Source organism: Pteropus medius, unplaced genomic scaffold (assembly GCF_902729225.1).
Source record: "Pteropus medius unplaced genomic scaffold, Ma_sr-lr_union100, whole genome shotgun sequence".
Taxonomy (NCBI): Eukaryota; Metazoa; Chordata; class Mammalia; order Chiroptera; family Pteropodidae; genus Pteropus; species Pteropus medius.
Window position 1 is genome coordinate 1,012,281 of NW_024346980.1, and position 21,237 is coordinate 1,033,517.

The 21,237-nt window shown below is 67.8% G+C and overlaps 1 protein-coding gene across 1 annotated transcript in view; it reads left to right on the top strand.

The window, feature by feature from the left end:
• Nucleotides 1–2,214: 2,214 nt before the first annotated feature.
• PLCH2 (phospholipase C eta 2) overlaps nt 2,215–21,237 on the top strand; it is a 65,421-nt gene continuing 46,398 nt past the window's right edge. The window contains exons 1-2 of the mRNA XM_039876920.1: nt 2,215–2,233; nt 2,848–3,078. Coding sequence (XP_039732854.1) covers nt 2,976–3,078 — 103 coding nt within the window. The 5' untranslated portion in view covers nt 2,215–2,233; nt 2,848–2,975. The remainder of the gene's footprint in view (nt 2,234–2,847; nt 3,079–21,237) is intronic.

Here is a 21,237-nt window from a genome sequence, read left to right on the forward strand (position 1 = left end):
GGAGAAGCGGGGTGCAGGCAGGGCAGGGGCTTCCCAGGCCTCCCGTTTGTGGGCGGAATCCGGTTTTGGCCGCCCAGCCCCTCGTGGGGCGTGTTCCTGCCTTGGCGTTGACAGAGCCCCGTCGGGAGCGGGGGGACCCAGAGCGTGAAGTCCGCCTGGGGCTTCTCTAGGATGGGGACGCTGCAGCCCGCTGTGAGGTGGCCAGTAACTTTGTGAGCTGGTTGTTAAACATAGCCACGATCAAAGTCAAACTCATTAAGTCAACGTAAAACAGAAATTATATAAACAACAAAAGTAACAAACACTAGACACTTCCGACTTCCTAATTATTTACGTCATGCGACTCTCTGGGCCCTTGTGCGCATGTGGTTTGTGTCCGGCCGTGGCGTGAAAGCCCCAGAGGCCGGTGTACTGTGCCCGCGTCCTCCCAACTCCACGCCCAGTGGCCCTGTGTCCACGCTGGACGCGGGCACACGCCGTCCACCGGGGCTTTTGCCCCCCGGGGCTGGTCGGTGGGTCTTGACCAGCAAGCTGCCAGCGATTAGCACTTGATACTTACCCCGTTAGAAATTAAAACCCATCATTTAGAAATATTCGTTGATGTGGTCTTATTAAAAATAACAGTCGACTAATTACATGTTGAGGTAAATACAAAGGAAAGTGACTTTTTTTCCGAAACAAAGTTTCAGCGAGAAGAGCGACATCGTTTCACGTTGTTGCAAATCTCTGGCGTGCGGCTCTTCCGTCCCGGCTGCAGCTGTCCGCAGCTGTCCGCAGCTGGCTGCTTCCATCCTGGGCCATGAGCCGTTGTAGGAGAAACATGGCTTCTCAGGTAACGGTGCCCTTACCCACCCCGAGCAACCAGCAGCCTCTGAAAGGCAGCCGCATGTGAGAGCTGAAGCCACACCTACGGCTGTTTGGGATCCTATTAAAACACGTCTGTCCGTTTTCCACTTCGAATTGATCCTGTGCGGGATTTTGGAGTGTCGCGTTTGGGTCATCTGGAAAACACTGGCTCGCTGAGATCGGCAGCATTTCCAACTGTTGACACATTTTTATCGCGTCCCCACCGCTCTCACGAGAAAAAGCCTTTAAACACTGGGCAGCGTCGAACGCACAGCGGTGGTTGGAGTTCTCCAAAATACCAATTTTCACTTCAGCTCGAATTGCGCCGTTGGTGACAGATCCCGTCGCTTTGTTATCCCTCTGCTGTCACTCACCTCGTCCGCTTTGGAAGGAGCATCTCCGGACGTCATGCGCACGCGTGCCAGCACAGCTGTGGTTTGTCGGCCGTTTGTCCCTTCCAGCAAAGACGGTGTCCACCTGCCGTGCGGCCAGCCCAGCCGGCAGCTCTGTGGCCGAGCGCCTCCGCGCGGAAAGCCGCCTTCACGCCGCCCCCTGTGTCATTCTCAGGCCTACCTGCCCTGAGCCTGTGTCCTGATTACATGGGCCTGGCTGCTGGGGGCCGGGGACCACTCTCCCTGCCCCACCTGCCCGGCCCAGACTGGCACCGAGTGATGCCACCTGCAAGTGGTCACCTGTGTGCAGTTCCCAGTCTCCAGGTCTCGATGTGGCATCTGGGATGGGGTCTGAGCAGAGGTTGGAGGCCTGAGACAGGAGATGTCCCCTCCTTAGCCTGGGGCCAGTGCAAGGAGGAGCAGGCCTTGCTGGGGATGGCCCCTCCAACCCACGGCCTCTCCCCACACGGCCACTGGTCCTGCTGTGGCCCCCATGCCGTCTGTCCCTGCTGGCCCCAGCAGCTGTGGGGGAGTCCGGCGTGGCTGGAAGTGAGGGGCACCAGCGTGGCCTGGCGTAGCCTGAAGGGCAGGGACAGAATGGTGGTCAGTGAGGGGCTGTGGTCACCGCGTGTGATGGGACTCGGCTGGGCAGGCCCAGTGCAGCCAGGCCCACGCCAGCAGCTGACCTCATGGTGCTCGGAGGCCTCGCCTCGGCTTTGACATGGTGCTGTTGCCTAACGAGTCCGCCTGTGCCAGCCCAGCCCAGCCCCACGCCCGCCTGTGCTCGGCAGACGTGCCCGGACACGGCACCGGGCTCCACCGTGGCAGGAAGCTGCAGCGCCGCTCGGCAGCCTGGCAGCGGCTGGCCAGGACGGCGGCTGGAGCCAGCACTGGCTTTGCGGGCCAGGTGGCCAAGGGGCTGCTGCACTGGGAGACCCCGCACCTGTGGGTGAGCCTGGAGCAGGGCAGCCAGCGAGGGGCTTCCGGGAGAGCAGGTGGGCCTCTGAAGGGCCGCGGCAGGCACAGCCAGGCCTGGGCGGGCGAGGCGGAGGGCGGGCCGTGACTCCTGGGTGCCCTGGCCCGGTTGCTGGCGTCCACGGCCTGTGGTCTTGTGTGGCGCAAAATCCCAGGACTCGGCCAGCCTGTCCTGGATCTGCTCCTGACTTCTGTGGGGGTGGGCCGGGGCGGGGGCGCAGATTGCCGAGGGGCCCTCTCTCCTGGGGGACTGGAGGGAGCCTGAGAGGCCCCGGCCTGAGGACGGGCGGGAGGTAGGGCCGCCCTGAGGGGCCCCTGGGCGGTGGTGCCGCCGGGAGCCGAGGCCTTCGCCTCCGGCTGTGCCTGTCCCACCTGCACAGTCTGCAGGGCCCAGTTTCCTGCTGTCCGTCTGAGGGCCAGGCCCTGGAAGTGCTGTGCCGGGCACGTCCTGTGGCCCGTGGGGACCCAGTGTGGCCCGGGGCTGGCACGTGCCTCCAGCGCCATCATGGCAGAAGGGGCTGGCCGGTTTCTGGAGCGAAACGCTGCAGCATAGAGAAACGGTCAGAGCGTCGGGGCAGAAGCCGCTGGTGTGTGCGGGCCGCACGCCCAGCCCCCGCTGCCCTGCTCTCTCGAGGTGTCATGAGCCGAAGACTCCGTCCCAGTGGGGGCCACCAGGGACCCTGGGGCAGAGGGACCTCCGAGCAGCCTCTTCCTGCCTCCTGCTGACAGGTGGCCCCACCTTCGCCTGCTGTCCCCGCCACCATGCGTCTCCTGGATCCTGCTGTGATGGCCCACCGCCCCGAGGACCCCGGGCTGGGCTTGGACAACGGACGGCCTTTCCTGAGCACCAACGTCCTGCCTGTGGGTGAGTGAGGCCTCGGGCAGACGGCAGAGGGCTCTGGGTGCAGCTCCCAGACCAGGGGGCCGTTGTGCCCTGGGGAGCCTGGCGGGCCACACGAAGAACATGCTCAGAGCGCCCGTCCCCGCACAGGGCAGGCGAGACCAGCAGGCCTAGAGGAAGACAGCTTTGGGGCCGCCCCGGGACTCCTGGGCCAACTTGGGGATCCCCAGGAGGCCTCGCTGCTCCTGGCCGTGCACCCTCGGGTGCTGCTCGGCGTCTCTGGGCCCGGCCCTCTCTGCGTCACTTCTCTGTGCCCGGGGCGTGGGTTATGCCGGTTCAGGCGCACGCTCTCTCTCCCGCCTCTAAACTTTAAAAACGGGGGGATGCAGGTGCACGGCGTAGAGCTCACGGCAGCAGGTGTGCCGCTGAATGAGGTCGTGCGAAGTGAACACCGTGCCATCCCCACCCGGACCGGGAGATGGGAAAATGGGACGTCCCCGCCCCCGCCCCCGGGGTCACTGCTATTCTGACTCCTACTGCCCAGCACTCATCTGCTGCCATTTCGACGTCCAACATGTAGAATCGCACAGGTGGACAGATGTAGAGGTGAGCCTGGCCAGGTGAGGGAGCTCGTTGCTGGAGAGAAAGGTGGGTGCCCCGTGGTGCCCCGCCCGGGCAGGTCAGGCTCAAGTCTCTCCTGCCGTGTAGTTTGCTCTGTGTCCAGCCATGTAGAATCTGCCCACCTAGGGGAATAAGTACCACTCAGGCACGAACCCCAGGCTGGGCCGGGCTGGGCCTGGCCGTCCAGGACGCGGGGCTGTCCGGTCCGGAAGAGTCGGCTGCTTTCTCCGACTGTCCAGCGTGGGGGGCTGAGTTGAGGCTGTGTGTCTGCCTGCCGGCCCCTGACTCGGGAGCTACCCTCCGGGATAGGGGGGCGCTCAGCCCCCTGGGAGCAGGTGGGGCTGAGGGGTCTGAGGCTGGCGGGCATCTCAGGCGTGATTTCTTCTCGGATGGGGTGTTGGGCCTGGCGCCTGGGCACTGTCGGGGTCTCCCAATTGGGACGGGTTCTGAGGTCTGGCCTGGGGGTCTCCTGGAGCCCACCTGGTGGGGGACAGTCCAGAGAACGCGGGGCCCTTTGAGGAGCAGCGGACCTGCCTCTGGTCACGGCGTGGGGAGGCCGAGCTGCATGGGTTCCTTGGGCACCCCCTTGGCGGACACGGCAGTTCATGCGGGGAGAGGAGATGCGGGCGGGAGGGCCCTCGGGTGGGGGCGCACCGTTCGTGTGGGTCTGCGTGAGGCGCCGCAGCGGGCTCTGTGGGTGTGATGACAGGCCTGCGCCCCAGTGGGTGTGCACACAAGCACCTCTCTCCCTGGGGGGGCCTCTGCCGCTCCCCGGACAGCAGCGGAGGAAGTGAGCATGTGCGCATGTGCACGAGTGTGCAGCGCGAGTCCGCACGCACGCCTGTGAGACTCTGTGCATGTGCGTGTGTGGGGAGTGTGCGGCGTGTGTGTGCGTGTTCTCACGCCCCTGCCCCACAGGCCCCGCATGGCCGGCCTGGGCTTGTTCCTCCCACGCTGCCCAGATGTGCCCGGACAGGTGTCTTCGGCCCGGGGGAGATGTCTGCTCAGACGCACACAGCCCCCTGCCGGGCCCTGGGGCCTTGGTTTTCAGCTCAGTCAGGAACGGACACCCAGAGAATGAGGTGGCTGGAACCGGGGAGGGGAGCCTGAGGGGATCCCTCAGGGCCCTGAGGCCCGGGGACCAGCAGGGCCTTCAGGAGGAAGCCTGCAGCCCTGGGACCAGGGAGGCCACTGGACCCGGAGGTGACTGTGCAGAAGGGTGGAGACGCCAGCCTTAGACCGCTGTCCGTCCCTGTCCCCTGCTCCCTGTCTGTGCTCCCTGCCCCTGCCCCATGCTCCCTGCCCCCCTCTGTGCCTGCCTGGCGATGCTGATGTCCAGCCAGGCTCTGTGCTGGGTGCTGGACTGAGGGCCGGAGTGTGGGCAGCTGGTCTGGCCCTGGAGGTCCTTCTGGAAGGCTCCCGGAGGCAGCTCCACTGAGCGACGGCCGAGGGGACAAGGGAGGCCTTCAGCCTGGGGGACGGGCCCAAAGCCATGAAGCTGGGCAGTGTGTCTTGGGGCTGCCTGGGGACAGTGTCTCCCTGAAGCTCAGGTGCCTCGTCCCTATCCTGGGCTGAAGTATGTTTGGGCTCCCACGAGCCCAGATGCCAGCTCTGTCCCTGAGCAGGGGACCCAGGAGTGCGTGTGTGGGGGCGTGAAGGACAGAATGGGCTGCAGAAGCCGTGGGCTCAGGGTCTGCTCCCGGGCTCTTGCCACTCAGGCCCCAGGTCCCAGGTCGGGTGGCTCCCCATTGCCCGTTCAGTGCGGCTACCTGTAGGGGCACGGCCCCATTCTTCCGCCGAGGCAGTGGGCGTGGCCTCGCGTCCCGCGCAGCTGGGGGGCTGGGCATGCGGACGGTGCCGGGGGAGGCTCTGTGCCCCACGGCAGCCCCACCCCCACAGAGCGGCTCGCTCCCGCGGTTCGCACAGTTCTCTCTGTCTTCGTATCCGTGGTAACAATGAATGGGGTGTTGGTTAGAGCTACTTAATCCTGTTCCTCAGGCTCAAGGATGGGGGGGAATGCAAATGAGCTGCTCCCAGATGTTTGGGGCCCAGGGCGCCGGGGGAGGGGCTCCAGGGCTGGGGTGGGCGTGTGGCTGCGGCCACATCCAGCGCCTGAGGCCAGGCCTGCTGGGCGTGCGGTAGGGGGTCTGAGCTGCCCAGGCAGGGCCTCCCGGCTCCGTTGTCCTGACAGCGCCCCTCCAGGCTGGACGCACACCGACAAGGGCGGGGGCGGGGCCTGCAGGAGGGGGGCTGGGCCCCTCAGAGGGTGGGAGGGACCGGTGGCTCCCGCCTGCCGCCTGAGGTCATAGCCTGCCCCGCGGGGACTTGGGGGCTGCCTGGAGTCTTGCCTCTGGGAAGTGCAGGGCCGTGGGGCGTCAGGGTGTCCATGGCCCCAGGCGGCTGTTCTGCAGGAGCTGGGTGGAGGGCAGGCCTGATGCCAGACGACTCCCCAGGGCCCCCGCCGACTTGGGGAGCCGTCGTGTTGAGAGATGTGGTACCCCGGGTCAGGTGGAGAGAGGGCGGTGGCAGCAGCAGCTTCTGCCTTGAGACCCCGAGCGATGGCCTCCTCTCCCCTAGCACAGACGGGGCTGGGGCGGAGGCTCACAGGTGAGCTCACAGGCGGGAGGCTGGTCGGCCCCCCATGGCCCCACCCGAGCTGCTGAGCCAGTGATGCTGAGGGGTCCACCCTCCCTGCGCCTGGGCCGGCGGCTGAGATGTGAGAGAGAGGGCGGTGACACTCAGGTGGCGGTCACTCAGAGTGCTGTTGCTGACCCGCTGGCTCGGCAGGACTCCTGCTGTGTTGGTGGCTCGTGGCCGGCCCAGGAATCACTGCGAGAAGCCAGGATGTTGCCCGCAGACGAGCGCAGGGTGCAGTGTGGATGTGCTGGGCTGACGGACCAGGGACACAGGGCTTGGCGGGGTGGACAGTGTGTGTCTCCGGAAGCAGGGTGGCCGCCCGCCTGGGGGTCCCGGCCTCCAAGGGCCCATGAGTCCCCCAGCTCCTCTCTCTGGGTGCATGGGGTCAGCAGCCAAAGCACTGCTTGGCTGGGGGCTACCGAGGTGAGGTGGACGTGGGGCCGAGGCGCGGGCGGCTCGGGTCCTGGCCTGTCGCTTGCTGGCCCCGCAGGTGCCTGCGAGAAGAGGCTCCAGCCTTGCACCCGGGCGGTGGCTGCAGTGTGTGTCTGCGTTTCCTTTAGGCTGGGGCTGGAGGGGCCGCAGGGGCTGCAGCCTCTGGGTCATGATGGGGGGCGGGGAAGGTGCATCCACATAGCAGGACATGTGGACCCTGGGGGCCTCCCCACGTCAGGGTGTGTTCAGATCCCCACCCTCCCTGGGACCCCACGTCAGCCTGGCTGGTGCTTCTTTTTTCTGACTGGGGAAGCAGGACTGGCTTAGAGATGTTCTTGAAAAATACAGCAAAACGTGGCGAAGATGTGAGACCTGCCGCCCGCTTCCTTGGGGCCCCAGTGTGCCAGGAGGGCTCTGGCCGTGCTCCAGGTGGCCTGGCTAGCTCCCAGCTCATCCCTATCCTGTCCCCCCCACCCCCCACGAGCCCAGTCCTGGATGTGGCCCCTGCCATTCCTCCTGGAGCGGCTTTTTAACGCTGCCTCACGCCTGCTGGATGCGGCAAGGCGGCCAGCACCGTGCCTGGGACACCTCTGAGAGCCTCTGAACAGATGTGCGTGTGCGGGAAGCTCTGCGGCGCTTCCTTCCGAGGCGCCTGCAGCGCGTCTGATGTGCACAGGGCTCTTTGAAGCTCAGCTCCTCGCTTCCAGCGGGCGCAGGCGGGAGGGCGGGCGGGCGCTGGTGGGGGAGGCTGGACGGTGTTCGGTGTTCGCTGCGGCCTCTCCCGAGCCGGCCCCAGGGCCAGGGGCTCTTCCAGGGGAGGCAGGACGCACAGGCTCGCCTGCAGGGCGACCTGGGAAGACGCCCGGCCATCCGGCCATCGCGCTGGCCTCCCTCACTGCCCCGGCTGTGGTTGGCCTCACGTGTGCAGAATGCTGCCTGCCGCCTGGCTCGGGGAAGTGAAGCAAACTCTGCCTCTAGGCGGATGAAACAGCAGGCAGCAGGTCGGGCTCGGGGCTCGGGGGGTGCGCTGAGTCCCTCTGGGGTGCACGCTCAGCCAGCTGACTTAGCCACAGTCCCGACAACTGGCCCGGAAGGGCTGCTGGCAGCTGGAGCGTTCAGTCCCGGGACGAGGGTCAGGCTCCTTCCAGGAAGGCCCCTCCAGCAGAGGCGCCGGGGCTGCTGGGTCCCCTGGGGGCAGAGGAGGGCAGACCCTTGCCCGTGGTGTCCCCTCTGTGTGGCCAGCGGCCCTTGTCCCCAGTGCCACGTGCGCTGGCACTCCACATTGCCGTGAGTCCCGGGCAGGGCAGGTGTGTGAGCAAGGCCGTCAGTTCGTGTCCTCGGGAGCCACCCCCACCCCCACCCCTGGGCTGAGGGGCCTTAGAAGCAGCATTTACTGTGGCCCAAAGCTGCACCTGGAGATTTCTTCTGGGACAGACATCTGGGCCTTGCAGGTCCCACCTGTCCCTGGACCGTGGCCTGCCGTGTGTCAGCTGTGCTGGGCCCAGGGACGGACGCCTGGCTTTGCTGGCAGAGGGGGAGGCAGACAGACCCCAGACCACCCTGCCCACTCTGCAGTGAAGCGGGCAGCCCAGGGCTCCCCATCAGGGAGAGGGGAGCTGGAAGGGGTCTGCCGGTCATCTGGGCCCAGTGGCCAGGCCGAGGTTGGCTGGGCGCTGAGTGTGGGTCTGTGTGCCGCCTCTTGCACGGGGGAAAGCTGGTCTTGGGGCGATCCGTCTGTGAGGCCAGGGGCATGGGACTCCTGTGGGCAGACCAGTGCCAGGCCAGCCCTGAGCAGGACAGAAGCCGTTTTGAGTTTGCCTGAGGCGGAAGCCGGATGGCAGGGCGGGGAGGGGGAGGGAGGTAGCAGGTGGGAGAGGTTCTCTGCAGGGACTGGGGAAGGGGCTCCGGACTGTGACAGGGTCCCCTGGCAATGCTGCCACCTTGGGTGGTGGCACCTTTCTCTGTGTGGAGCCCGGGGAAGGTGGCCGTGGGCGCGGCTACTGGCCGACGAGGCTTTAGTGCCTGTGACTCTGCGCGTGGCCCGGCTGTGACCAGGGATGCTCGGGTCCTGGAGTCCTGCGGGTCTGGGCTGCTGCTGCCGGAAACCCAGCCCTGGCCGGTCCTGACCATCCTGGGGCTCTGCCTGCTGCCTGGACTTGGTCCAGAGCCCCCCAGAAAGAGGTGAGGGCCCCTCCCCCCGCTGTCTGTTTAGCCATCGCTGTGGGCCCTCCCTCCTGGGGGAACGGAAGAGGTGACGAGGGTGTCTGTGCAGGGTGGCCTTGCGGGCCGGCAGGCAGGCGGGCAGGTGTGGCCCGAGGGCCCAGCTACTTCCAGGGCGGGAACGTGGGGCTGCCTCTGGCTCAGCCTCTCCTGAGGTCTCAGGATGAGGACGAGCTGGGCCCCCGAGGGACACAGCTCTGGTGGGGGCTGGACAAGAGGTCTGTCGGGACCCTCCCAGGGCCTGCTCCGGGGCCCTCCCAGCAGCCTGAGTCATTGCCGTCTTGCTGGGGGTGGCGGTTGGCACCCACCAAGCTGGCACCGGGCACCAAGCAGGCAGGGGAGGAAGCAGCGAGCCTGGACCTGGGCCCCTGGACTCGGGTCTCGGGGTCGGCTTTTTTTCTGGCCACGGGGCGTGGACGGGCACGACAGGCGGGCGTCACTCCACCCAGCTCAGGGCCCCTGTCTCTGAACATGGCGACCTGCTCCAGGGATATGAGGCTCAGTCCCCCAGGGAGGTACCCCCGGGCTGCCCGGTCTCCACCCGGACCTCCCAAGCCTGCTGGGTGGCTCTGCCTGAATCTCACACTCACCCAGCTTTGAAAATTCTTCTTCACCTCCCCATAGGAAGTCTGAGCAAATAGCGCCTCCCCGCACAGGCCCTGGGGCCCAACCCACCCCTCAGTGTCTCGGGTCCCCACGATTCTCCCTCCCTCTCCCCTCCCCCATCTTCCATCTCAGTGACCTCCTGGGCCTGAACCGAGACCAGCTCCTCACTCCCATCTCTAAGACCCTCTGCGGTCTGGCCCCTGCCCTGCCTCCCTCCCCTGCCCCTGCCCTGGCCCCCCTGCTTCCTCCACCCACCGAGCAGAGCTCAGAGTCTGCCGAGGACCCCTCCCTCTGCACCCCCCCAGGAGCCCACCGAGTGTCCCTGAGTGTCCCCGAGTGTCCACGGTGGCAGCTTTGTAAATGGCGGGTAAGCTGTTGTCTCACGTAGGTCTGTAGGCGGTGACCTCCTCCTCCAGGGCGGGGGGCAGGTCACACTGAATGCCCTGGGGACATGCAGAGTGTTTGTCTACAGCTGCAGGGACAAGGGACCAAGGAGTGGATGAGTGGATTAGGAGCCATCAGCTGCTGGCCCACGGTGAGGGCCATCGCTGGCTTGTAATGGAGGTGTGAGCGCACAGTAGGCCAGGGGCTTGGCCACGCTGAGCAGAAAGGGACTGGCCAACGTCACTGGGCCCCAGACCCCCTGGAGGCGGTCCTGGGTGAGGGACCTGGGGTCAGTGGGGGGGCAGTGGGACGTTTCTCCACTGGGCCCCCTGGGCTCCGAGCACCCTCTTCTCCACCACCTCCCTCCCTGCCACCCCGTCCTTCCTGCTTCCCCCAGGCCTCGCGCAGACGTGATCCCGGTGCTGGGGTGCCAGGCGTGGGGTTGGGGTGCCTGCAGGGCGGACGGGGAGGGTGCTGTGCGTCTCCACCAGGGCCCAGGAGAGGGCATCGGTCACCTCTGGCTTGGGTAGGTGAAGTCCCCTCACCCCGGCAGCTGCCACAGGACCCAGAGGGCTCTCTGCTCCCCAGTGGCCTCGGGTTTAGGGGGGAGCAGTCCCTGTCCCACGGGGACCTCCTCTGCAGGTCCCAAGACCCGAGGGCCTCCGGTGGGTTTGCCCCGGGGCACTGAGCCTTTCCGCCTCGCCCAGGGACCCAGGCTGGCCCGAGGAGCTGAGGCTCTGGCCTGTGGATGGCCGTATTAGACGTGGCCTGGACCAGGCCTGACCCAGCTCCGAGGTCCCGCCCCATCCTGCCAGGCCTAGAGGGAAACGCCTCAGTTTCCCCCTCGGAGGAAAAGCGTCAAGAGCCAATGACTCCTAAGGGTCGGTGTCAGGCTGGATTCCCCTCTGCCGAGGCCGCCCGAAGCTGTGTTTGGGGGAGCCGTGGGCACGGTGCCCTGCCTTGGAGACCTCAGGGTCTCACTGGACAGCACAGACCAAGAACGGGTAGGCCTGGCAACGCCTCGACTGAGGCTCTGTGGCTCAGACCGTGGGCGCTGCACAGTCTCAGGGGATGAGAGAGGAGGCAACCAGGGAAGGCTTCCTGGAGGAGGCACCATGCTCCAGGCTTTGGAAACCAAGCGGGGGGAGGGGCCAATGAGTGGGCCTCCTGGGCGCACTGAGGCCCGATGTCACCTGATGGGAGAGCGTGTAGGCCCCGAGGGTGTGGAGCGGGGAGCGGCACGGCGAGGCCTGCGTCCCTGCGTCACGGGTGGCTGTACCGGACAGGACCTGGCGGCCGCGGCGGATGCGCCCTGTGCTGTGACTGCCCGCGCCAGGCCCACCCACGCAGCGGTTCCGCCCTCCTCCGGGATTCCTAGAGTTTCTGGCTCAAAACGGAGATGTCTTCCGTGGTTCGCATTTGCATTTCGGCTTTGGCTTCGGCAGGAGGAAGCCAGGTGTCTCGTCTCTGTCTGTCTCCATCTCTGGTCTCAGGCTCTTGGCCGAGTCCCCTGGGCATGGAAGACTTCACAAATGGGTTCGCCTCTGCCCCGCGGCCACACCTCGGGGGGCTTCCGGAATGTCACTGTGTGCAGTGACTGGCGTCTCTGACCCTGTGAGAAGAGCCATCGCCCCCCCCACACACAAGCTGAGCCTCACGCTGCCTGGGAATGCTGCGCCGGTGGGCGAGGTTGGGGGTGCTGCCCACTCAGGTGCCCAGGACGTCTCCCCACCTGCCTGCCCCAGCCCGGGGCTCAGGCAGGCAGCGATGGGAGGGGTGCTTGGGGCTGTCGCTGAGAACAGCCTCGGAGGCCTGGGGCTGGGTGAAGGGCAGAGGAAGCCCTCACCCCCGCCTGGCCGGGCCTCTGCCGTCATGTCTCTGAAGCCCAGCAGGGTCGGCACCTGCTGGTGTGACCACTGGATGCCGTGGGGCCTGCTAGCTGGCCCGTCCTGGCCCGGGCTTGGCCGCTGCCGGCCGCCGGGCACCTCGCAGAGGCTCCCTCACCCCGCCTGTCCTTCGCGCGCCTTCTGAGGCCCTGCTGCTCCCTTCTGGGCATCGGCGCCCCATCCCTCCGATGCGCATCCACCTTCTTATCTCGGGGTCCCGGGCCGGTCCGTTCTCTCAGGGTAGGGGTGGGGAGGGGAGAGGGCTGGGTGGCCCTGCCCTGGCCTGGGGGCGGACACAGCAGTCCAGGGGAGGAAGCCAGGCAGAGTGAAGGTGAGGGAGCCAGGAAGCCTTCGGAAGCCCCAAGCCCTGGCTGTGGTGGCGGGGGCTCTAACTGCCACACGGCTCTGACGGCCCCTCACAGGAATGACAGAGGGTCTTCACCGCCAGCTCGCAGCCCGGTGGGAATGCCCAACGCTACCCTGAGCAGGGGCTGCCGGAGCCCGCGCGGCCCCAGCCAGACCGCGTGTCCCCGGAACGCACACCTGTGCCCACGCCTTCCGTGCCAGGCGCGCCGAGACTCAGCCGGGAGCCAGGCGGGCCCTTGTCTGGTGCGCCCGGAAAGCAGAAAGCCTCAGGAGCTCAACTGGCCTGGGCAGGTGCCAAGCGCTGTCTCCTGAGGGTGAGCCTGAGACTCGCCCTGGGGTCTGTGGTGCAGTCTCAGGGTACAGCCCCTGGGAGTCCTCTGTGCAGCTCCGGGAGACTCGGGGGCCTCTCTGGGCTGCAGCCATCTGGGGAGAACCCTAGAAAACAGCAGGCCTTATACTTGGGGACACTGAGGCCCAGAGAGGGGAGGGGCTGGCTGCAGCCACTGATGGGCCGCAGGGGAGCTGGGCGTGAGCCTGTGGTATGGGCCAGGCCTGGGAGTCAGTGTCTGGGGACACACGGTGTGCCGGTCCTCTGCCGCTGCCTGCTGCAGAGCGGGGTGGGGGGCTCCCAGGAAGCCTGGTCTGGCCAGGAGGTCACAGGAAGGAGGGACCCTAGAGTCCAGGGCCTGTCTCTGTCCCCGCTGGGGGGGCCATGGGAGAAGGACTTGGGCTGGGCCAGCTGGGGAGGAGGCACTGGGCCAACTCCCACGATGGCTGCGGGCGCTCTGTCCAGGCACAGGCACGGGCCTTGTGGGCAGCGCAGAGCACCCTTTCCCCAGCAGGGCGGCTGCCCTCCCATGCCACCTACGGGTGCCTGTACCCAGCAGAGGAACCCTAGGGGGCTGGGTTGCTACCCCTGCCCCATCCGACCCCTGTGCGGGTTTCTGCAAGGGCCACCTCACACCTTGGGGGAGGGGTGGCCCGGACACCACGGAGGCAGTGAGTGGGAGTTGGGGGCGTAATGCCCCGCAAACACCCCTGTCTCGCTGCGACCTGCTCTGCAAATGCCAGCCCGGGCCCCGCCCCCTCCCCATCCCGTGGCCTGGGGCCACGCGGAGCCAGGGCCGAGGGGCCAGTGCGGGGAACGGAGGCCGCGGGCGCGTCTCTACGGGGAAAGTACTTTGGCCCAGGCGGGTGCGGGATGGGTCTGCCTGGCCCCACTATGCGCCCCACACCCCGGCTCTGCACCCCGCTGCTCTGCGTCCCACGCCCCCGAGCTCGCGCCCCCAGCCCCCTCCTAGCGCGGGGCGGGCAGGGGGTGTGGTGCCGGCGGCACGGGTGACAGCGCGCTCCGCGCGGCGCCTGCACGGGGCACAGTGTCAGCGCGCACAGCCCGCCGCGCGCGCAGCCCGCCGCGGGCCGCCGGAGCGCGATGCCGGCCGCAGACGGCGCCCCGTGCCCCGCTCGCCCCGCGCCCGCCGCCGCCGCCGCCGCCGCCGCCGCCGCCGCCGAGACAATGGACGCGGGAGCCGCCCCGCGGAAGCACAGTAGGTGCCGCGCCGCCGCTCCTGTTGCTGCGCCCGGGGCTCGTGGACGCGCGGAGGCGCCGCTGCCCTGGGCGCCGGGTCGGGGCGCAGCGGCACGGGGAGGGGGCGCGCACTGCTCCCCTCGCGCCCGGCTGCCTGGGCCGCGCGGTGGGCAGAGCTGCTTCGGAGGTGCAGACCCGAAGGGGAGGCCCCGTCCCGGAGGAGGCGGCAGGGGTGCGGGTGCGGGATCGCGGGGCAGGCGAGGTGTCCGTGGCGCGCTTGGAGGCCGCGGGGGCGGGCTGAGGCGTCCAGCGGCCACCCTTCTGCCGACTTTCCTCCCCGGGCTGAGGGTGGGTTTCTCACTGGAGCAATGACCCTGTGCTGGGACCGAAGCCTGCTGAGCCCAGGACGGGACCCCTGGTCGCCTCGCGGGATGTGGATGGTGCAGCAGCGGCAGTGCCATGCGCGCTGGGCAGACAAGGGCAGCACAGGGCCGGGCACCTCCGCCTGCGCAGCAGGTGCCGCCGCTGGCCTTGGGCCAGCCTCTCTCACACTCGTAGGCAGAGGCAGGCGGGACCCAGCTAAGCCCCGGGCAGCACTGCCCAGCTGTCCTCAGGGTGCCGATGCTGGGGGCGCCGCTGTCTGGGGCTGTGCTCCTGCACGCAGGGCTGTGGGGTACCCTTCAGGGACACCAGGACTTCTGGAGCTGGCAGAGGGAAGACACCCAGAAAACGGACTCCCAGGCCCTGCCCGCCCTCCACCCAACCCTGCTGCATGACCCCTGAGGCGGCAGACTGACCGCTGACTCCCCACTGAGGCCCCGCTGAGGCCGGCCTTCCCGCCGCGCCTTCTCCATCCCTCACCCACGAGAATGTACCTGGCTTGCATTTTCTCTGATGCTTTATGGCCTGGTCTCTGACAGGTGACACTCAGCTCCCCTGGGCCAGGGCCGGGGGACCAAACACTTCTTCATGGGGAGCCCTGTGTTTTGCCAGGTCCTCTGAACCCACAGGCTCCATCAGAAAGCCGCAGCCACGGAGGGGAGTTCGGGCACCGTGGGAAGGGGGTGGAGGGTGCGGACATGGTCACGTCTCGGGCTTGGTGCGGATGGGAGCCAGGCCGCGGTCTCACTTAGGACTCGGGCCTTAGCCCTCGCTGGGATGATGGAAGAAACCGGCTCTAGAGACCCCTGGCGGCTCCCGTCCTATCGTAGTCCACGGAGCCGCAGCTCTGGGAGGCCCAGCGAGGGTTGGGTGGCAGGCGCCGGTCGACGGAGTGTGTGTGGTTGGGCATGCCTGAAGGGTCCCCACAGCCCCCTGAGCTGAGATCCAGCTGCTCGGTGGCCCTGTCCTGGCCTGCCCCCTGCCCCCAGGAGGTGAGAGCTGACCCTGTGCCAGCAGCCTCCCAGGGTGTGCATCTGGTGGCCCTGACGTCCTGGACCCCAGCTCATCCAGGGTGTACAGTGAGCATGAGGCTGGAGCGAGGTCTGCAGGGGTCACGCCTGTCACCGGCAGAGCTGAAGCAGCTGCTGCTGGGGACAGCTGGGGCACCTGAAGGATGTCTGGCAGGCCAGTGGTCCCCCCTCAGCTGGCGACTGGGCCAGGCCTATGGGGTCCTCTAGGGCCGGAGGGGCGCATGGGTGGGAGAGACCCCCTGCAGACCCATAGGGGGCCTGTGGGGGGCAGGAGGCCCTCGGGCTGCAGCCGAGAGCTCAGGTTATGTAACCCCCGCCCCACATCGTACAGGGCGGCAGCCAGGTTTGACGATACGAGTTGTAATTGGATTTTAATTTTTAATGTCTGCGATAGATAAAGAGCTATGGGCCGATCTGTATATATTCTCTTACTCAGCGCCTAACAGGACTACTTCGTGAGCTGCTATCGCGCCGGTCCTGCCGCCAGCTCCCCGGGAGGGAGGGGGTCTGGCCGGGCACCCAGGCTGCCTGCCACCTGCTGCAGGGGGTGGGGCAGGGCAGGAGCGGGCTGCCAGTGGGCACTCCTGTTACTGCCAGGCCAGCCTTCCCCTCCTCCAGCCTGTGGCCCCCGGCCCTGAGTGCTGGGGGCCCCTGGACTGGCGGCTGCCGGGAAGGGCCAGTCACGGGGGGCGGAGGCATCGCGCCCACTGAAAGTCCAGCTTCCCTGTGGCTGCCCACACTTGGCCCATCGCAAGCCCAGCCAGGCTTTGACCCCAGGGCCACGGGGCACAGATGGCCCTGGCCTCTGGGTCCCAGCTGCCAGGCTAGCCCCTGGGGGCCAGGGGTGGGGCCAGCACTCAGGACTCTGCAGGTGGGTCTCCCAGGTGCTGGGGTGGGCACCCTGGGTGCCCTCGGGCCTCCAGCCGGTCCTAGGCCCAGGCAGAGCAGGACCCACGTGCCCTCTGCCCATCCCCCGCCGCAGCGTGCGGGGTCCCAGGAGGCAGGACACCGTCCCCCCTGCACGGCCCGCCTTCGGCTTATTCTCAGGTCTGTTGTGTAACAGTCTCGCATCCTTGCACGGGGAGGAAGGGCTCCTGGGAGACGTCGCCAGCGACAGCAGCCAGCCGGGAGCAGAGCTTTCGTCCCTTCCCCTGCCCAGCACTAAGGGACAAAGGAGGCTGCCTGACCGCTCGGCCCGGCACAGAGCCGGCCGCCCGGGCTGCGGAGAGGGGCGCGGGGCCGGCAGCTGCGCGTTTTCCGGAGCCGAGTCTGGTTGGGGCTCCTTGCTGTGTGTGTGTGCGTGTGTGCGCGTGTGTGTGTGTGCCCGTCCGTCCTGCTGGGGCACAGTGGTCTGTCCTACCCCAGTGTCTCTCCCGCTGCTTTCTCTTCACCCCTGCTGTGCTCCCAGCAGCCTCCTGCCTTGATTCGGGGTCTCCGCCCCCTCAGATCAAGCAGACTCCTCACACCTGTCTTCTCAGCTCCTGCTGTGCATGGGGGGAGCTGGGCTCTGGGGGGCTGGGCTGGTGGCAGCCGAGCTGGCTGGGGAGGCCAGGCCCCAAAGCGCTAGACTCGCCTGCGTCTGCAGGGTCGGCACCCACTCCACGGCCTCCTGCCCCCACTGGACCCGGCACTCATGCACACTCGGCACACGCTCACTCTCAGGCAGCCTGAGGGAACGGGCGGGCTGCTGGCACACGGGGGCTCCCACTTCCCATCTTGAGGTTCTGGGGTGCTAACAGGGGCTCATGGGACCCGGCAGCTGGGACAGTGTGGGGAGCAGGGAGACAGTTGGCCTGTGGTTCCAGGGAGGGGCCGTGACTAGGGCTCCGTTCATGACTCAGGTGTGACCCTGGGAGACATGAAGGCAGGGAGAACTTGGGGGGCCATGTCCGTCTGCTTAGTCCTGCAGGGAGGGCCCCCGGGGGCTCTGACTCAAGCTAGGTGACCGGCTTTCTGCCTCACCTCCCCCAGGCCCCTTAGCAGCTGTGGGACCTTGTGCCAGTCACATAGTTGCCCGCCCTGTACACCTGTCGGGAGCTGCGGGCTCTGAGCAGGTCACTGGGGCAAAGCGTGTGGCTCTCTGCAGGCGTGGGGAGACTCCCGGGCCGAAGGCCACTGCGGCCCCTGTCCCTGGCGGCCCCCTGGGCACCAGTCCTGGGCAGAGGCACCCATCTCATCGGGAGGTGTCCTTCCTGCCCCCCCGCGCCCTGCAGACCAGCTCAGGAGGGCGGTCTTCGTGTCCTGGGGCTGCCCAAGTGAGTGACGGCGGGCTGGGTGACTTCAAACTGCAGGTGCTCGTCGTCTTACAGTCCGGAGGCCAGAAGTCTGAGATCGAAGTGTCACAGGGCCACACTCCCTCCGGGCCCTGTCGGGGAGGAGCCTCCCGTGTCTCCCTGCTCCCGGGGCCCTAGGGGTCCCTTGGGCTTCAGCCGCATCACTGAAATCTCGGCGTCCGTCTTCCCCTGGCCCAGTGCCCAGTGCGTCCTCTGCCACGCCTCTTCTCATAAGGACACTTCTCATCGGATTCAGGGCCTACGTCGGAAATCCAGGACAATCTCATCTTGGCACCCCGATCACGTCTGCAAAGACCTTTCCCAGATGAGGGTGCCCTTGTGGGTTCCGGTGTGGATGCGGTCTTGGGGGCCAGCACTCAGCCCCCCACAACGGTCCTGTTGCTTACCCACCGCACCCCTGCCTGAGCACCAGGGGCCCGAACCCCGTGCCTCTGGGCCCCGCGGGCTGAGGGCGTGCGGACTGCGTGGGCGTGCCTGCCCCGTGGTCCCCGCTGGCCCATCTCGCCCTGGGCCAGGCGCTGACTCCAGGGGCTCCTGGGGGGAGCTGGGTGCTGCCCTCCTGGGGCATGTGGCAGTCCTGGATGGGGGCCTCACCCCCCTCAGTGAACGGCTGCTCCCAGATTCTGCCAGCCCACTAGTCAGGGACCCCCGAGGAAGGCAGGCGAGGTCTCCCAAATGCCCCTCGTCAAAGCAGGCGCCTTCGCTGGGGGTAGAGGGTTCTGGCTGTGGCTGATGGGGGCCTGGGTGCAGACTGGCAGGCAGTTGGGGCCGTCCCGTGGGGACATGCCTTTTAGACAGGCCCCCAGGCGCTGCGTCGGTTGGAGGGGGGCCGCAGTGGAGCAGCCACCCAGGTGCCAGGTGGGTGCAGAGTGGGACCAGGCTTGTGGCACCTCTGCTCTGGGGGCTGGGGGTAGGGTCCCCACCCCAGGGCAGACTGATTGGCTCCCAGTTCTGGTACCAGCTGCCGTGTGGCCTTGGGCAGCAAACTGGGCCTCCACGTCCTCTCCTGTGAAATGGGCTAATGGAAAGTGACGGGCTCTGCGTAGGGCTGTGGTCCAGTGGCCTGTGCTTCCTGCAGCTGCCCGGCACCCCCCGGCTTGCTCGCTGGCTCCACGTGGGTGCCTGGAGCTGAGCAGCGGCTGCAGGGGCCTCCGATGTGTCAGCGAGAGGCTGGCACTGGCTGGGCAGCTGCTGGCAGGTCGGGACATGGTGGGCGAGGGCGCTTCTCTGTGCCCAGCACCTCGGCATCCACCTGGGTCTCCCCAGACACGGTGGGGAGACAACGGCACCTGCCCAGCCAGACCCTGTGCCCCGAGGCTTGTCACACCCCCCCCACCCCCTGGCCAGGCCAGAGGTGCTTGTCCCCTCCTGTGGCTCGGCTTCGAGGTGACACATACAGAGACCCTGTCCCACGAGGAGCTTGCGGCTTCATTTGCAAAGTGCTGATCCGCGTCCGCCTCTCATTCCTGAGGTGTTTCATGTGCGTAGGGCTTCCTGCCCCCGCTGCTGGCCCTTCCCGCACAGGCGCCCCTCCGGGCAACCTCATCACGAGATGCCCCACTTTTCCCGGAGCCTCTGGCCGCCTCCCTGAGCAGCGCAGTGGGGCCCAGGGCCCTGGGGTGCCTCCTGCAGCCTCTGGGAAACGTGACAGGGGCTCATCCACAAGCCCGGCCCCGCCCGGCGCCTGCTCCCAGGGCCTGGGTGCTGGACTGTGGATCGGGACCTTCACGGAGCAAACCAGCGGTTCCCAAGGAAATGACTGCCTGGGGCCCTGTCTCCTTCCGCCCGCCCCAGCTGCAGCAGAGCAGCCCCACAGGAGTGTCACCTCTGCTCGAAGGTGACAGCTGCTGCCCAGGAGAGAGCGGGGACAGAGGCCGCTGGTGGCAGGGACCCAGAGCCCTTGACACTGCTCCCCTGCCCGATGCCCCACTGTGAGGCCACAGCCGGTGCAGGGTCCGCGCCCCCTGCAGAGAGCTGTGCGGGCAGCGGGGACAGGTGGTGCTGGCCAGAGGCAGACGCCGGCCTCCCGTCCTGGCGGCCTGGGTCTCGGGAGAGGTCGTGGACGTTTGCTTCCGGCCCCGACGGTGTGGGCCCTCCCACTGACCCATTTTAAAGACGAGGACGTTGAGGCCGGGGGTGACCTGCAGGCGGCTGGCGGGCAGCGGAGCAGGCGAGGCCCTGGCTGGCTGGCTATGGGGCGTCTGTGCACCCACGAGGCACGGCCTGGGGGCCAGTCCCTCCTTCTCTCATGGAAGGGGTCCTGGGGCCACAGTGACCATGGCAGGGCCGGGGCATCCTCCAGCCCCTGCACACCCCCTGCACGCCGTCCACACGCCCCCTGCACGCCGTCCACACGCCGTCTGCACGCCGTCCACACGCCGTCTGCACGCCGTCCACACGCCCCCTGCACGCCGTCCACACGCCGTCTGCACGCCGTCCACACGCCGTCTGCACACATGCAGCGCGGGCTCTGCCCCCGGCGATGGAAAGCCAGGCCTGGGGCTCTGCCGCTCCCCGGTCCCCGTGTGCGGCAGACTGGGACACCCTCTCCCCACCCCAGCAGACGCCGGCCCTGCCTAGCGTGTCTCTCATGTACCCCGGCGGGGGTGGGCTGCTGTGGCTCCTGGTGTCCCCGGGTGGCCACCCCTGGGGCGGGGCTGCTGTAAGAGGCCTCCTTGCATTCCTCCGGGGGTGAAGCGTGGGGAGGCGCCCCCAGCCCTGGGCGGACACCTGAGGGTCGGAGACCTCCTCGCCCAGCACTACACCTGAGCCTCGCTGGTGGGCAGGGGCCTGGGCCGGTGGGCAGGGAGGGTGGGGGAGCCTCTCCCAGGTCCGGGTGGGTGGCTCGGCCTGAGGAAGGGGCTCTGGACTCAGCACAGCGGGCGGAGGCGCCGCCACAGCTCTGGGCAGGCGGCCGCTGCAGAGGCAGGTCCCCGACGCTAGAAGCCAGTGTGTGAGAGGGTCCAGCCGGATGGTGGCCCACCTGGCAGGCTGCAGTGCACTGGCCGCCGCCCCAGCCACCCGCAGCAGGTCAGGCGTCTGTCCTCTGTTTGCCTTGGTGTGTTTAGGGGTGAGACGGGGTGGGCGGGGTGTCTGCTCCCCAAGAACAAAGCCAGCCTGTGCGTCCTCCAGGCAGAGCAGAGTCCTCGGGGACACCCTCACCCTCCAGCCCTCCCTCCGGCCACCCATTCGGCTGGGCGTGGTGTGGCTGCCCTCCAGGGCCCGGGTTGCAGTGAGGGGGTGCTGAGCACTGGTGTGAATTTGTGGGTGCTCTGGGTGTCTGAGGCCGCGGCCCTTCCGTCTTGCAGGGAAGAGGCGGCCTGCTGGGACCCGTCTCTCGAGTAAGGCCCCTGAGTTTGGGGAGGGGGAGGATGCAGCCCCTGTGGCCTTTTCTGGCCGTTTGGGGGTCTGGGCTAGCCTCGGCAGTGTCCGGGCCCTGCTGGGCTGCCAGCAAGTGGGTGGCCTGACTCTGAGGAAGAGTCACTGGACAGCACTTCTCAGGTGTGCCCCCGGGGCTGTGGGGTGCAGGGAAGCCACCGGTCAACGAGATGGCGTGGGAGCCGAGACCAGTGGGCACCTCGTCCCCCTGCCTGGGAGAGGCCCGGAGCTCCCGGGGCCAGAGAGTGGTGCCCTTCCTCCCTCGGTGGTTCCGGGCTGTTCCCTGGGTTGGCGGAAGGAGCACGGGGCAGCAGGCGGGGTGGGGGGCCCGGCCAGGGGCAGCTGGCACCGGCAGGCCCACCGCTGGGGGGCTGGAGGAGCGTTTGCTCCCGAGGTCGTGGGGGTAGGGGCGGGAGGAC